General features: G+C 33.9%; 1 protein-coding gene across 1 annotated transcript in view; it reads right to left on the bottom strand.

Moving 5' to 3' along the window:
• Positions 1–8,193: 8,193 nt before the first annotated feature.
• The window catches only part of Prr16 (proline rich 16), a 170,271-nt gene continuing 160,837 nt past the window's right edge, over positions 8,194–17,627 (bottom strand). Inside the window, exon 2 of the mRNA XM_076855887.1 lies at positions 8,194–9,009. Coding sequence (XP_076712002.1) covers positions 8,254–9,009 — 756 coding nt within the window. The 3' untranslated portion in view covers positions 8,194–8,253. The remainder of the gene's footprint in view (positions 9,010–17,627) is intronic.

Raw genomic sequence — 17,627 nt, 5'->3', positions numbered from 1 at the left:
CATATATTTAAGTGGTAAGTTCCTATAACTACAGGACTTCAGTTCTCAATCCTTCTGCAAGGCACTTCCCTGAAATATATATTCAAATATGTGACAAACTTTGATTAAATCTAAGCAATAGTTCATGCTTTGTCAGAATTTTTAAACATCACTGAGAAACATAGACATTCTCTGAAATAAAACTTGATGATTTAATCTCTTATTTGAAACAGGATTTTTTTATGAGTTGTATAGCTGTCTAACGGTATTAGACTTTAATTAGTTTGACAAATTATACTCTAAATGAATTTACTCATGTGTTCTTATAGCATATTATCATAAGCAATTAAAACTAAGCTACTCTTGTCAAAACACTTTAATAAACCGTGCTAGTTGTTGTAGTCACCTCCAATTTATATCATGTTCATGTTCTGACTTGCTAATTCCCAGAATGTAATAAATCAAACATGAGACTTGTACGTGTGAACTGGCAAGTTTCTTAAAAAAAATCATTAGGCTTACTTGATAACAGTAACTACTACATATAAATTAAAAAATTACTTTATAAATGAGATGAATAAAATAGCATTATCATTAACCTAGGCAAATACAAAACAATCAACCAGTTTATCAAAGAACATGAGTAATTTGTCAAGAAGTTTCCCAAATTAAAATTAATGACTTACATTTGTTAATGGTTTTACTATTAGTAAAACACTTCCATAGTCATTAAGTAATTAGGGCCTCATAACAAGTTGGTGGGTGGTACCCTTCAGAGGAGGAATGCAGGGGAAAACAGAGTTGAGTAGTGCGGGAGATAGATAGTTGTTATCAATGTTAATGATAATGTAAGAAATAAAAAATGTGAAATAATGCAATTTGGGAATGTGCGCAGGACCAAGACCTAATAAAGGAGTAGATAAAGTAAGAAAAATGTATATTCTTTTTTTTTTTTTTTGGAGAGACATAAGCTGGAAAGAATGTGATTTTGAGCAAACAAATAAATGTATTGCAGAAGAGCTTTCATTCCATGTAAGTCACATAATGCAATTAAAGATAAATAGTAATTAGATAGCCTATTATATGTAGCCTTGTTACGTTCTGTACTGAGGACCCTATGAGAGTTATGGAGGTGTTTCTGATATACATAAGGTAGAATAATTTGTTGATCTCCTGTATCCAGTAACTCTGAATGAAGGCTGCTGAGCTTGTTGAATCTTGAAGCTGCTTTTGTATACTGCCTCATCTATTTTACAGTTCAGCATTGATGCCCAGGAAGGAACTCAAGTGTCCATCCCTGTGCTTTAGCAGTATGTTCAGGGTTTGTGCAATTACAGACAGCACCCTTACGTTGATCTCACTTTCCATGCCCCTTACTTTATAGTAAAGGATTAGACAAGCCCAGAATACACACATAATAATTCAACAGCTCCATTTGGGTGGAAAAAAAATCCAGCACCATTATCTTAGTTTTACTATATTTGTTTATTTTTACAATACCTGGAATTGAACTCAGGGACTCATGTATACCTCATGTATACCAGACAATTACTCTACTACTAATCCTTATTTTCATTTTAAAGTAAACCTCAGGTCTGGTAAAGTAATTTGCTCAGGAATACTTGAGAATTAAGAAAATTGAAACTCAAACCTAGACCTTCTGGGTTTTAAATTGATGTTTTACACTAATGTATTGTCTTCTACATTGATATTATATATACATGAAATAATTTTCTTCATCAGTGACCTAAATATCAGTATTAGGGCTATATATATCTTTTAGTATTCTAGATATATGAATATATATCTTCAAATTAGTTTTAAGCATCCTCTGGGGGACAATTATTCACATAGTAACCTAATTTACTAAAAAAAGTTCTTTATTTAGAAATTCAGTATACAAGTCTAAAATATTTTAAAAATCTAAGTCGGTGACTCCTCAGACAGAACTTAAATTTTGTGGTTTAAGGCTATAATAAAACCCAAACTTCACCATAGCGAATGTCAATTTTCCCACCCAGCTTTTAGCAGGGTTGTTGTCAGTTTCATTTTTTTTCTCTCCATCTCTGTTCAAAGTAGGATGACATCTTGATTTATGGCAAGATTAAAAGAATATCAGGTACTTTGAAAAGAAAAGGAAGTCTAGAAAAGTCCATAAAATAGTTGTATTATACACAATGCAAAACAAAACAAAAACTATCTCATTGGAAATGATAGCAGACATGCCTTGGGCTAACCCCGGTGCAGATCTCCTGTTTCTGGGCACATTGGGACGACAGAGAAGGCTGTGTGACTAGTTTTAATTGATAAAGAATATAAGGGCTGAAATAAGCTTCTGCAGTCACCCCTTCCTTTGTTTTGGTAGTCCTGGAAGAGGAATATGCATCCATAAAGTCAGCCCACCCTGCAATGCTGAATGACTGCTTGAGAGACTCCTGCCCTAGAGTCACATAGACAGAGCAAACTTTGGATGAGCAAGAAATAATTCTAGATAGAGAAGAGGGGTGGGAGGGAAAAGGAGGGGGAAGGGGATTAGCAAGGATGGTGGAATGTGATGATCATCATTATATAAAGTACACGTATGAAGACTTGAATTGGGTGTCAACATACCTTGTATACAGAGATATGAAAAATTGTGGTACATATGTGTATTAAGAATTGTAATGCAAAAAAGTACACGTATAATGGCATAATTTGACGTGAACATACTTTATATACAAGAGATATGAAAAATTGTGTTCTATATGTGTAATAAGGATTGTAATGCATTCTACTGTTGTCATGTATTTTAAAAAAAAATATTAAAATCAATAGAAAAAGGAAATAACTCATGCCTCTGAGATGCTGTGGCTATTTGCTACTGCAGTGTGAGGCTTAGTCCTCCCTGACTAATTCAGGAATACATTGATGTTTTCTTATTTTACATTTTCCAATGACTTTCTCAGTCGAGTTCAAAAAATAATGACCATCATTTCTAGATTACCTGTACACAATTCAAGGTTGAAACTTTAATTAGTTTTGAAAGGTGACAAAGAACGTGGGATATAAAGAAAGACTCCTGCCTCATATCCCCGGCTTGGCCACTGATGGGCTCTTAAGATCTTCGGCAGCCAGTTTTCAGTGCCATAGTTTTCTCATTCATAAGATGTAGGTAATAATGGTGAACAAGAAATGAGTTTATAAGGAAAAATAATATACACAAACACTGAGAAGAGCATTTGGGAGACAGTAAGCCTTTGATAAGGTTAAACATCATGTTTTGCCACTTTGAACCCCAACAATAATAGGCGCACACTGATTCGTTTAACTGGTCCCAAATCTCCATTAGTGCTTAGAAGAGTTGACATTACTTTATCAAATTGTGGAAAATCATAGGTATTGTTTAAGAATGAAAGGATGAAAACACTTTTATTAGGAATCTTTCTAAGGCACTGGTTCTTTACAGGTTCCACAGAGTGAACCCACTGCTATTTTAGTTCTAGAGATCAATGTTAAATAGATGAAATTCACAAATGAAATACCAGTGAATGATAGTGACACATTCAGGGTCAATGGTAAGAATACTAGGGAATAAAATTTCTTACAGAAAAGATCCAAAATAATAGTATTTGAACTTGTAGGGGGGAAAAAACTGAAAGGTGAAGTGGCAGGTATAATACATGAGAAAATGAGGCTTGCATTATTCAGGAGCTCATTCATTTTAGACGGTAGCTAAATTGCCTGAAATCCCTTTCATATTCTGCAAAAATCAAACACATTAAGAATGTCAAAACAACATTAGGTAACCCTTTTCAAGCGTCAAAATAACTTCTCATAATAAAGGAAAGATTTGCAAAGTTCAGGGCTATGAAGAACACAATTAAATGGTGGTGTTTGGGGATGAAAAAGCACGGGAGTCATATTAACACCAAAATGTCACCTCACACATCCTAAGTGGCTGATTTTGGCAAAATACTGAAATTGAAGTGCTGGATTCCTACTCTTGTAAACCAAGGTAAAAAATTTACTTTATTTATTATTGTTAGAGATTATTAGAGTAAATCTACTATACACAATGTTTCATAGAGAAGTTCATATGTTAGTCTACCTATTTTGTTCACTCTAGAAGGTATAAAGAATATTTCCTTCTTATTTCCCTTTGGACTTCAGATGTTGCTGTGCTCCATATGGATTTAAACTCATTTCAAAGAGGGGGCTACTTGCAAAGCCTCTTTATGTTCCACATTAGTGTTTTTTTTCTCTCTCTCAAAAGATAAGAATGATAAATCCAAGGGCTTCAAATGAAATGACACTCTACATAATTACTGCTCCACAAAGGTGTAGTTAACTGCAGTTTTATGTTCAACACCTCTGAGTGTCCTAACAGTAGCATGACTGTCATTATTTCAGAATCATACAGCTGGATTCCAAAGCTACAAAATGTTTACTCTGAAAATATAATTATAGTGTTGCAGCTACCCATTGACCCAGAAAATGTCATGTGATTTTTGTGATAATGTCTAGTAATTGTCAGATTCTATGCACTTTACCTAATTATGCGATATGACATTTTAAAGAACTTTTTTACTCATAAATCATTTCCTCACTTAGAAAACATGGGCATTTTATCAATTTAGTCTTTTGCTATAATTCTGAGTGTACATTTTAGAAAAAATTTGCTACCAACAGAGAATTAGGAGAAAGAAACCAAATCTTCAGTATAATTATAAGACTAAGCATTAGATTATCACATGTAGTCCATGGGGGGGGGGAATCAGGTAAGGAGTGATTCATGAGTTGATTATAACATTCCTAGTGCAATTATATGCAGAACTACTCAGATTTTTCTTCACACGGCACCCAAAAAGATCTATAATTAGGATCTACAGATAAAAGGTCTTATATAGTTTCAGAGACTGTGTAGCTGCTGTTTAGTCATGCTAAAAGCAATTACAGATCTGTCCAAAGTAGGTGATATAAAATAGTGTGACTTATTCCAGTATTTATTAAATAATAATGATGCAGTAATAAGTAAAAAATAAGATTTTTAAGTTAATTAAATCTCTTCTACAAAAAAGATTCATTTTTGCCCAAAATATTATTAAATTAATAAGGGGAAGTATGAACATTATATCATATTAGAAGTGTAGGAAATTTTTCTTTTCAGATACCTTTGCATTGTATTTTGTAAAGATATTTTCATATAGGTATGATGTAAAAATATTGGTTTTATTTCTTTTTATAATTTATTATAAATATTGGTATATAGATAAGAACTTTGGTCATTTTTTTATCTTCATTAGAGATACAATAACCTCCATAAATGGAAAAAATCATGTCTAAACTAAAAAGTCAAAAATCTTTCTTATTCTAATTTAAATAATGAGTGCCATGCTTGTTCAAATACATTTTATTTTTATACCATGAATGGATTTTATCATAAGCAGTGTATTGCCATTTTACATTTCCTAGGATCATTACTATAAAAAGTGAATCGATGCTATCTCTGTGTTACATACTATTATAGATAAAAGTGTTCAAAAGCATATCATTAAAAAGTAGCTGCTCTTATGTTTTTTTCTGTTTTGGTTTCTTATGAGGAAAGATATCATGTTTTATGATGATTTGAAGGAAAATGTAGAGTGCTTGTCTTCAAAATTTAAATTTTGAAAGCATGTTGGCTGATAACAAAGACTATACTGCCATCTATGACATTTTAATTATAGTTTCCAAGGAAAATATAATGATGCTATATATAAGTTATCCATATTTCACAAGTGTGTATATACTTAAAATATAATCAAACTTCAGTGAATGTTGCAAAATTATCAGTTGGTCAAAAAGACAAAATAGTATAATATAATCCATAGATTAATGAAATAATGAAATAATCTGAGTACAAAAGTCTCAATATTTTTTTAATCTAATATTCAACATTGATTATAAATAAATAAAATTTACCAAGCAGTAAAACCAACAATTGTAACATTTTGGGGTTAAGATTCAACTCAAATTTTAGGCCAATAGTTAGTAATAAATGTGTTGACTTAAAAATGGGCGTAATTTTGGTATAGAACAAAAAGAGAAATATGATCTTTCTTGGGGAAACTTTGTCTACACTTTGAGGAAGAGAGATGGAATTGAATCTCTGAGGTTTTTTTCTAGCATACGACACAATGTCCTTCTTCAATCAGCTTGGAATGATTCAACTTATTCAACTTGCTGTATTGCAAGCAAATTATCTACTCTGCTGATGACTAGTGATTGCAAGATAGGTCTACTTTGAGATCCAGCTTGGTTTCCAGAACTCAACAAGGGTCAAGATTTTCTCAGGAAATATGGTGGTTTGTAACTGACTGAAGTCATTGTAACTGACTGAAGAAGGAAGATGAACTAAAAAAAGAAAAGTTTATGTCTTCTATGACTGTTCATAATCTTCAAAGGTTTAGCACTTGACACAAATGTGAAGGATAGTAATTGTTTAAACCAAGACACACAATGAAATCCTGAGTTATCTCAAGACTGAATGGATCCAGTAAGAAGTTAGCATATTATTTTGGTATGCAGCAAGTTAACCATTTATTGCCTGTGTCATACATTTTAAATGTATTAATCATATAGTTACTATATTTTAGATTTAGCTTTTCTTGATTATTTTTCTTAGGAGTTAAAACTATTTAAAACACTGTGTTATTCTGCTTGTGTTATCTTTATGTCCAAGACATGAAGATAAAACAAAAGGCTGAGCAAAACCTTAATATTCTGTATTTAACTCATTTGATTATGTATTGGAAAAGCCTGTTTTATTTTCATATTCTATCCAAAATACATTTTCATCTTTTAATAGAAAGTTGTTAAAACAGTATTCCAAATTACCATGACATAGATGAGAAATGACAACAAAGAAAGGATTACTGACTCCCTCTCTGTAGCAGCAAAAGTTATTTAAAATCAAAAGCCATATATTCAAAAGGATCAGCTTACCCAATATTCAGCTTACACAATGAACAAATTTCCACCAATAACAATTCTCTCTACTCTGGACCAGTTTATTTTCAGGCATTATTCTTCACCATGACTCTAAGGGAAATAAACTCCTTCTACCTCTGGGACAAAACATCTTATCAGTGCAAATCAATGCTATTGGGAATCAAACTTGGCTCTTAGGTAGGCAAGTCAAATAAGACTGAAGAAAAGGCAATACAAACAAAAGATGCTATGGAAGAGCAAAGAGACATCTTTCAACTGTGAAAAAAAATAGCTTCAGGCCAATGCTGAACACAACCTGTCACCAGAAACATCTATATTTTTCCTTTGAGTGTCCTGTGGGAATGTGGGTTCTTTCAGGGAGGCAGAGAACTTGCTGGTGCAGGAGGAAAAACATTCCACAGCTGCAATGACTTCCAGTGTGACAAGAGTTTATAAGGCCTGGCAACATGCAGGGAGATCAACAGGCAGCTCCTGAAATATCATGATGGAAGTGGACAATATAAAAATGTGTAGATGCATTTATGACATGGGTTATATGTAATTTAGAAAACTCTGACATACACTCACTGAGATCTTCTCCAAACTCTGTTAGAGTTGCCACCCACCATGATGAATATTAACATAGGATTAAATGAACCAATACTTCATTTTAATTCTGAGGAACACTTGGTTTTGTCATTATTTACTATTATTTATTGATATTCATTTCCATAGACCAAAATATTTTATTACATATATAGCTGAACATTTAATTAGTAATTGTATAGCATAGAAAATAAACTTTCGGTATTATCCTCAGCATTTAATAATGCAAAACTAGTGACAAACATCTTTAGAAAAATTAACAAAATAGTCATTCTGTATTAAAATTTCTTATTAAAAAGCATTAGATCAAAGTTAAGAGTGTGACATGTTTTAATGCATAGATGAGTTAGGCAGGAATAAAATGGATCACACTGTGGGTTTATTAATAAATCAAAATATTTGAAATCCCATTTCTCATTATAAATCAAAATATTTGAAATCTGAAGGTCACAGTTTGTCATAGGTCAAGTGCAAAAACAATGCATTCAAAGGTTTCATTGTTCTGCAGTTTTTGATGATGTGCATTTAAAATAATGTGAACTCAGGACATAAGCAATGCACTAAATACTTACCAGGTGGTTTTTATGCCACTTTGTTGAATGCAGGATTAGTTTATTTGGGCTTTTTATTGCTTGAGTAGAAAGTGCTCATTACTTATTATTTTATGCTTATAATATAGAAAATAAAAATAAAACCAAAAAGTTTTTTAAATGGCATACATCACACTGTTGTAGTGGTTGATTTCCTCAAGATGGTCTTCTGTGGTTTTGGTGCAGGGGGAGGAGGCACAGTTGCAGGTCTGAGAGGGGGGAAGCTGTTACTGTGGCTTATTCCCAGTCCCCCATTTTCTAGGGGGAAAGGAGGAAGATGGGGTGGAGGAGGGAGGGGAGGGCCTTGGAGAGGAATCTTTCCTGGTGGGTGGATAGGTTCACTGTGTAAGTGGATCTCCCTGTTTTTTATGTTATACCGGGTATCACAGTCAGGACAATAGCCATGGTACTGCACTTTTTCATTGAACCGTACTCGTTCCCGAGGCCCTGCCTGGGGACACCTGTCTTTTTCAGGTCTGTGCATCAGAGGCGGCACTGGAGCCTTGTCCAAGTTACTATTGGGTATGCAGCAGATATCTCCATTTGGAATTTTCTTGGGTCCACCTGGTAAGCCTCCATTCCGTAGAAGGGTGCCATTGGTCTTGACAGGATTACAAGTTGGCACCATCCTTTGAGGGTCTTCATACTTCACAGGTGTCAACCGTGGAGGAGGTGGTGGAGGGTTTGGCTTTCTCAGGACTGTGAGGATAGCAGATGGGTGCGCTGGAGGTTTAATAAGCGGTGCGTTAGCCTGCACTTTGATCTTCTCTATGCTGGAGGCCGTGGTACCGCTGGAGCTACTATTCAGTGTGTCTGTTTTGGAGCTGTCTGTCATCTCATCCTCCAGCTGTAGGTCAGAGGTCAGGGTATCAATCTGGTCAACCACCTGAGAGAAAGGACAAGGTAATTGTGTTGAAGAATGATTCAAAACAGAATATGCTAGAAACTTTTTTTTTTTTGGTCTAGCTATCATCTGTTATGGGAGCATTGACTGATATTGAACTGTGAATTCCACTGCTGGAATTTATTTTCAGTCAATAAATTTACAGAGCAGCTACATCCCGCAAAGTGCTAACTGCTTGATAGCACAATTTCAAATGCCTAGAATGTAATACACTATTTATGTGCACATTCTATTCCTGGCTCTGATACACCCACCAAAGAGAATTCTGATGTAAAAATGTAACTTCTTTGTAAGAGGATATGACTTCTCTCCTGCTTAGCACATAGAAAGCTAGAGGAGAAGATTGTTTCAATGCAGAAAGTGAGAAAAAGTCAAATAATGTGCAACATTTCAATCGTGGTTTTGCTTCTGAAAACATAATTGGCCCTTGTTAGGCAGTGCTGAGTTGGCTCGAGCACACCGCCTGCTCTCACTCCTAAAAATCCTCCCATCTTCAACCCTAATAAATTCCCTTCTTTTCTGTTCTCAAATCTCTCAGTCTTCTTTTTGACCACTATCGTTGCCAGTCTGCTTCCTGCCACAGGGTGTTTACACATATGAATATTTCTTCTTGAAATGCTCTGGCCTCTCTTCTACATCAAATTAACTCTTTCAAATATTAAGAGTTTTAGTTCAGGAGGCATTCATGAATGACTTCCCAATCCCACTGCAATTTCAGGTCAAGCTAATATGTTAAATATCTCCAAGCAATCTTATTTGTTTCATTGAACACTTTTACGTCATTTTAATGACATGTTGAGCAGTAGTGTGTATACCGAAATAATGTTTCCCACATAGCCCCTAATCTCAGTGAGAGAAGGGCCCTTAATTGGTTTTTCTGTTTTATTCTGATGACCCGATATAGTAACTGATACTTATTAGGGGGACAGGAAATATTTGTTAGGGTAAATACCTTAAGTATCCTTTCTGCAGTTCAAGTGTGGGCATAAGGATTTTCTTTGTTGTTTGACTTTTAGAGTTGTCATTATTTTTAAACTTACACAATTCTTCCAGAAGACATATTCTGTAAAAAAATTTAGCCATACATGATGGCACAAATGGTGGTACACTGTCTCATTCTAAGCTCGATATGTAAAGATTGGAGTGGGAAGATATACCTAACAAATCTGAGGTAATGTAACTGTCATGGCTCATGGGCACTGGGTACCAGTTCACTTGGAGTTGTATCTACCCCAGGTTTTTAATTGTATTAAATATTTGTGGCAAAAGAGAGGAAACTCATCTACTGTGAGGGAAGTGAAGCTGATTTTCAGAGCTGATAAAATACTGATGATGTGATAGGCCATGCCTCTTTTTAATTTCTGCACTGTCATTTCCCAAGTGTCTATTAAATGTCAAGAGAAGAAAACACACACACACACACAAACAGTACTGTCATGTAGCAGGACATCTAGAAGAAGGGCTGACCTTAACTGGATCCTCAAACAAATAAAAGCACAATTTCCCCAAGTGCTTGAAAGCATATGCAGCATTAAAGATGAGAACAGGACCCCACAAGAGAGGTGAGTGAAGTCCTCCTGGAAGGTGAGCTGCAGCTAACTGGCAGGAGCATGGTGGCTCAAGCAGGAAAGAGTCTTATCAAATCCCCATGAGGAAGAGGGTGCCTGAGTGAGAGCTATTTAAAGAGGCTCTAGGATGAGGGGAACCATAAAATAGGATGATACAGAGGGACCCTGAGAGTCCTTGTAGTGCTGTGAAAATGTTCCCACTTAGTTTATAAAGAGTTCCAGAAGTTAGAGAACCAGTGTTCAGACAGACAATGAGTTTGTTCATGGGAATTGATATATACATACATGCATGTAAATATACATAAAGCTGATGTGTACTCTAGTTAAATTTTACACAATTTCAAATAGGAAAATGTATGCAAACTGTCACCTAAGCCATACAGAGTTCAACTACAGAACACTTGAAAAATAATGATAAAAATTTTGCAACAAAAAGGAACACTAAATACTCAAATAATTACAGAGTAACAAAAATTAGGCAAACGAGATGTTTACAAAAATAATAGACACCTCAAGACAACTTAGAAATACATTTCATACTGAATGACAGCTATTGGAATTTTATGTAGTTTAACTTTTATGCAAAAAATGAGAGAAATAGACCTTTTCAGATAATAAAGATTAAGAGATTATGCTGCTTACAGCTCAGTATCGAAAGTAACAAAAACAAAACAATATTCAATGAAAAGTTAAAAAAAAAAAAACAAAAGGGACTGGAATAGAAGCAGCACAAATGAACACAGAAATTGGCAATAAGTCAAAATATACATCAATTACAAAACAATAATACATTAATGACTAATTTACAGCAGGACTCAAAAAACATAAAATCTAAAATACTTGGGGAAATAACATGTCTAATTGATGAACAATCAAAGTCCAAGCATATTAAGGTCTCATTGTATCCTTTCAAGTGTGGGGGAAAAAATCACTATTTCATTTTTATTGAACTTAGAGCATATTAAGTCAAGAATGCATTTGTAAACTTTTAGGGCAACTATTGAAATGATAGACTTAAAATTATAACTTCTACCGCTGGGGTTGTGGCTCACCGGTAGAGTACTTGCCTAACATGGACAAGGCCCTTGGTTCGAACCTCAGTACCACATAAAAATAAATGAATAAAATAAAGGTATTGTATCCAACTACAACTATAAAAAATGCATTAAAATTATAACTTCTAAAATAAAAAAGGAATAAAAAATGGGTATAGAGGGGCGGGGCTGGGGCCCAGTGGCAGAGCCCCATACCTGGCAAGTATGAGGCACTGAGTTCAATCCTCAGCACTGCATAAAAATAAACAAAAAATAAAGGTACATGAACAACTAAAAAATATTTTTAAAAATAGGTATAGAAGCTCCAATAAATCTTTCAAAGGAAGAAAATAAGTAAACTAACAAATGAAGAATAAAAAAGCATGGTAAAAAAAATCACTACACATAAGAATATAAATGATTTCAACATATTTGTAATCGTAACAAATACAAATAAAGTAAGTTATTTTAAAAAGTAATTTCTATTTAAAAAAAAGACTGAATATAAAGTGAAAGAAATAAGATATCAGGCAAAAAAATGGAATATTGATGCCAAGGATTGAACCTAGGGTGCTTTACCACTGAACCACATCCCCAGCCCTTTTTTATATTCTGTTAATATATAGGGTCTAGCTGAGTTATTTAGGGCCTCACTAAGTTGCTGAAGTTGGCTATCAACTTGATATCTTCCTGCCTCAGCCTCCAGAGCCACTGGGATTATAGGCACATATCATTGTACCTGGCACAGTCTAAGTCTTAAGGAGAGAAAAATATAGTATCAACACCAATTTAGGTGAATAAGGGAATGAAACAAAGCTGAAAGTTCAAGTTCATATAAGAACACATAGATACATACAAGAAATTGGGAAAAAGTTATGAACAAATAACTCACATAAAATGAGCACAGTATTTCCAAAGTACATAGGGTATATTTGATCTCACTAGTACTAGAGGAAACAGAAACTGAATGAAAATTAGAAAGCATTCAAATAGTTAAAATCAATAAAGTGAGCTCTTGTGTATCACCAGGGATATATCTCAAAAGCCTGATACTGAATAGTTTTAAAAGCTATAAAAACATATGTTCAGTATTTATATACTGTTTATATGGAAACACAGGTAGTTTAGTTTATACAATATGGAAATAAATAATACACAATGAAGAAAAGGAATGGGTGTTGGGAGCCATCAAGTACATAGCAAAAGTATTTAATTTTCAAAAATTTGATATAAAGTAATTATGATAAAATGTTAACATTTCTTAAGTCAAAGTTCTTTTTGCTATATTAATTTTTTACTTCCCATTATAAATATACACATATGATTTTGTAATGAAAAATTGAATTTGAAATAAAGTTTATTGTGTATATTTAAGTTATACACATGATGTTATAAGGCATACATGGAATATAATAGTCCCTATAGAGGAACAAATCTATGTATGCATCCTTTTACATGTTACTCATTTTGCTTCTCGGTGGCCAGCACAGCTACAATCTACTAATTTAGCAATAAGTCATGAATGCCATACACTATTGTTAACTATAGTCCTCATGCTGTATGTTAGATTTTTGACTTTTTCATCCTATATATCTACTACTTTGTATCCTTTGACTTCCATCTCTCCCTTACCTTTCCTTTCCCCTGTCCCTGGTAAAAATATACCTATTTTTATAAAAGAGAGCAGGTTTAGAAGAAATTAAGTGATTATGTAATATAACTTATTTGAGAAAATAAAAATTCAGTACAGATGACTTATATACCTCTTAAACTGTAAAGAATAAACAATAAATATACTGTAGGGATGTCATCAAAATAGAATTCAGGAAAAATAGATTTACCTAAATAAAAAAAAAATCAGGAGCTCATTCTGCTATGCTTCCATTAAGCCTTAATGTACTGGAATTGTCTGTTTATGTCTATTTTCCTTAGACTATGTAGGGACTTTCTATCCATTATCTCATGCAGAGAACATAGTGATTGCCCACCTTCAGTATTCAATAGAAATTTGCTTAGTGAAAGAATTGAATAAATCTAAACTCAGAGAAAAGTAAATTCCAGCCTTTATCTCCATTCCTCCCCAGCTTTCCACACTTTGTTCTGATTTACAAAGTCTTCAACCCCACCAAACCCCAATCTTCCAGAAAGACACATAGGAACTGATTAGGAAGAGAGAAAGTAAGGCTGAAAATGACTTGGTGAGACTTCGTTACCTCTTCCTTGTATTCCCTGACTCTTAAAACCTTACAACAAAGCTTGGCAGAAGATACGTGTCATTCCAACTCCTAAACAACTAAGAGAGCTTCAATGTATATTTTTCTTTAAATATTTGTCTGTATTACTCTAAACATGTTGATAATTTTCTAAAAATCATATTTATATAATTAAAAATACACAGTATAGAATTCCATTACCTAGAAATAATACCAAAAAAAAAAAAAATACCTTTTCAATTTCAGTGAATCATTCTGTAGCGTCTCCTCATCAACAATTCTCCAATACAAAATTTCAATTACAAGATTAATGGAGGAGAAGGAGGCATTTGAGTTCAACTGAAATCATTACAAGAAAATACATTAATTTTTCTAAGATCTTTAAGGTCGATCTTTGGAAACAACCCTATTTTAAATAGGTGTAGTGTCAATGGTAAATAAATGAAAAAGAAAAATGGATGGGAGCCAAAGGAATTCCTACCAAGAGTAAGATAATTTTAAAAGCACAATCCCCCACCACCACATACATACACACTATTTGATCATGCTCAGTAACTGCCCTCAAATGCTGGCTGACAGAACTTTGTTCAATGGAGGTACAACATACAGGGTAGCACTGACAGACCCTGTCAGTTTCTTCCCTGTGGGAGAATGAATATCAGTTTGACAGAATAGACTCAAAGTAGTGGAGTTAATTGTGAGGATATTCCATCATTAAGACAGCTGAGCCAATTTATCCAGAGCTCATGTTCATAACTCACACATTTTATTTTCACTTTTGACATTAAATCAAAATTTTAAAAATATGTATCTACCTCAATGATCTACTGACACAATTAAAATAAATAGTTTTCATCATATAGCATACAACTTTGTGTTCTGTTGATAGATTACAGTGGATGTTAAATACGGCATGTGAATTAAAATATATGGATAAATCCTATAATTATCTTGAGAAAGGTCACATTATATTGAATTGCACCCATGTTAGAAAAAACTTAATAAATGAAAACATTTAAATTATACCTCAATTTGGTTAACTCTGTTTTGACATTTATTTATGGAAATGAATTTATTTATGTAAAAGGACTTTAAAAAGCACAGTAATTCTTGCACTTTCCAACAGTTGAGAAGGCTCAACCACAGGTATGGAAGAATTGCTCAGGTGATTAATACAAATGCTGACTTCCAAAGGGATTACTAGGCTTGCCTTGGAATGCTAGAGCCTCCTCTAGATTTCTAGAGGAACCACTAGTTCCCTGATGTCATTGTTAATCAGTGATGGGCCCAATCAGCTACTGGGATAGTTCTGTACTTTTCCTAAGTTCTCTTTATTACCTAGCCCAAATAAACATGTTTCTCTTTGCAATATGAAACAGCAAATAACATAATTATGTAATTTTGTTAGTTAGCTTTCATCATTATGACCAAAATACCTGATAAGAACAACTTAGAGGAAGAAAAGTTTATTTTGAGCTCATAGTTTCAGAGGTTTAGTTCACAATTGACCAATTCCATTGCTCTGGGTCTGAGGTGAGGCAGAACATTATAGCAGAAGGGTGTGATGGAGGAAAACTCTTCAGCTCAGAAAGCAGGAAGGAGAGAGATAGACAGACAGACAGACACACCCCCCCCCCACACACACACACACCAGAGATAAGAAAGATAAAATCCCCAAGGCCATACCCAAGTGATCTACTTCCTCCAGACAAACCCTACCTGCCTATATTTACCATCCAGAAATCCATACCAATTATTGATGTATCAAATGTATTAATCCACTGATGAGGTTACAGCTCTCATGATCTACTCATTTCACTTCTGTACATTCCTGCATTGTCTAACACATGAATGGAATATTAAATATCTAAACCACAACAATAACAACACTTTATTATCTGTCTGACTCTTAGTTATTCTCCTTATCCTTTATATGTTTGGAAGAGGGTATGATGCAAATAATGGAAGTAATCCAGGGTAAATTAGGCAATATTCTAAATAGTCAGAGACTCAGGCTCTAACTTTCCACTATGCTAGACTTAGGATATGATCTCTGTTTTTATGTCCAAATGCATGTGTTTGTTGTTGTTGCTGCTGTTGTTGTTCTTTTTAGTTATTCATGTCAGTAGAGTCTATATTTACATATTTATACAAACATGGAGTATATCTTGTTCTAATTAGAATCCCAGTCTTGTGGATGTCCATGATGTTGAGATCACTCTGGTGTATGTAGAAAAGTTACATGAGATTGATTCCACTGACTTTCTTATGCCCATTCCCCTCTCTTACCTTCATTCCCCTCTGTCTAATCCAGTGAAATTCTATTCCACACCCCCAAAACCTCTATCCCTGCTTGTTGTATATTAGAATCCACGTATTATTAGACCTTTGTTTTGGGGGGACTGGCTTATAAAATGCACGCATGCATTTCAAAAAGTGAAGGATAAAAAGAGAAAGGAAGGAAAGCCTACTCCTTTTTCATGAGGTATCTCAGGAGCAATGTATTCCTTTGCCCACATCTCACCAACCCAAATTAAATCACTTAGAAGGAAGGGATCTGAGAAACAGAGACTTTTATCTGTATTCCAGCAGGCTGGATAAAAAGCTATCATTCTATAAAAGGATAAAGAAAGGATATTCCAAAGGAATGAGCAACTTCTGAAAGACTAAAACAGCAGCAACAAAACACACACTCTTTCACACACACACACACACACACACACACACACACACATCTAATCACCCTTATTGGGAATTCTATTTAAAGAATATGTAATTACTTAAAATTTTTACTGAAAATATTTTTTCAACTTTTGATTTGATAGAGGATAAAGTACATTTTTATGAGTCAATATGTTGCTTTCTTTTAAAATATACATATAAATAGCAATTTATACCCTGCTTTCTGGAATTGAACTAGATTAAATAAATAAGTAAACAACAATCATTATTCATAGGTAAGCTTGATTAAGAAAATAGTTAAAAATATACTTTGCTAAAATCAATCTAAAACTATAATACAATTTGTTTTAACTTTAATATTCAATAGGATTCAATAAATACTCTTAGTCTAAGATTGTGTAAAACATTGCAAATTTTAAAAAAAATAAAGTTTCTAGCTTAATGGAGATGGATCACATATATTTAATTACTTTCTCCTGAATCATCACTTTTAATATATATAAATAACTAAAATATAGTAATAACCTCAGAAAACTTTTACAGAGTAGGGTATGAATTAACCATATATTTTTCTAAATATGTGGATAGATTAATTTAAAAGGTGTGAAAAGCACTGATGAAGCCCTAGAAGGATTCCAAGTTTGAAAGTGGAGTACGTGGTCAGGGAGACATAACCCAAAAGTTAAGAGTGGGCATTGGGAATTGCTCAAGAGAATAGTCTGTGTCCAACAGTCCCGCATTTTCATGTGCATTGACACTGGTGACAAGAAATAACCCACATCTTAAAGAAAAACTGAGATACTTGCTGCACAAAATCTGAACATGTCTTTGGATAAAAAGGCAGCTCTGTATATGGCTTATAGAAAATAAGAATAAAAACATTCTTCATTGATTTTCCAATGAGTTTGATGAGAATGGGTCAGAGATGCCAGCTTGTTTTCTCGATAATCCCTAACATCTTGCACACCCATCTGATATATTTAGACCCTCCAATCAGCATCTTTCCTTTCCCCAAACATAAAGAGTGACTCTTAAACACCTACATAGTACGAACATATGACTGAGGATCCTGGGCTATCTGAGGGTAAGCAAGAACACAAACT

This window comes from Callospermophilus lateralis, chromosome 5 (genome assembly GCF_048772815.1).
Source record: "Callospermophilus lateralis isolate mCalLat2 chromosome 5, mCalLat2.hap1, whole genome shotgun sequence".
NCBI lineage: Eukaryota > Metazoa > Chordata > Mammalia > Rodentia > Sciuridae > Callospermophilus > Callospermophilus lateralis.
Note: the sequence above shows the minus strand (reverse complement) of the source record. Positions and strands in the feature narration are given on the sequence as shown.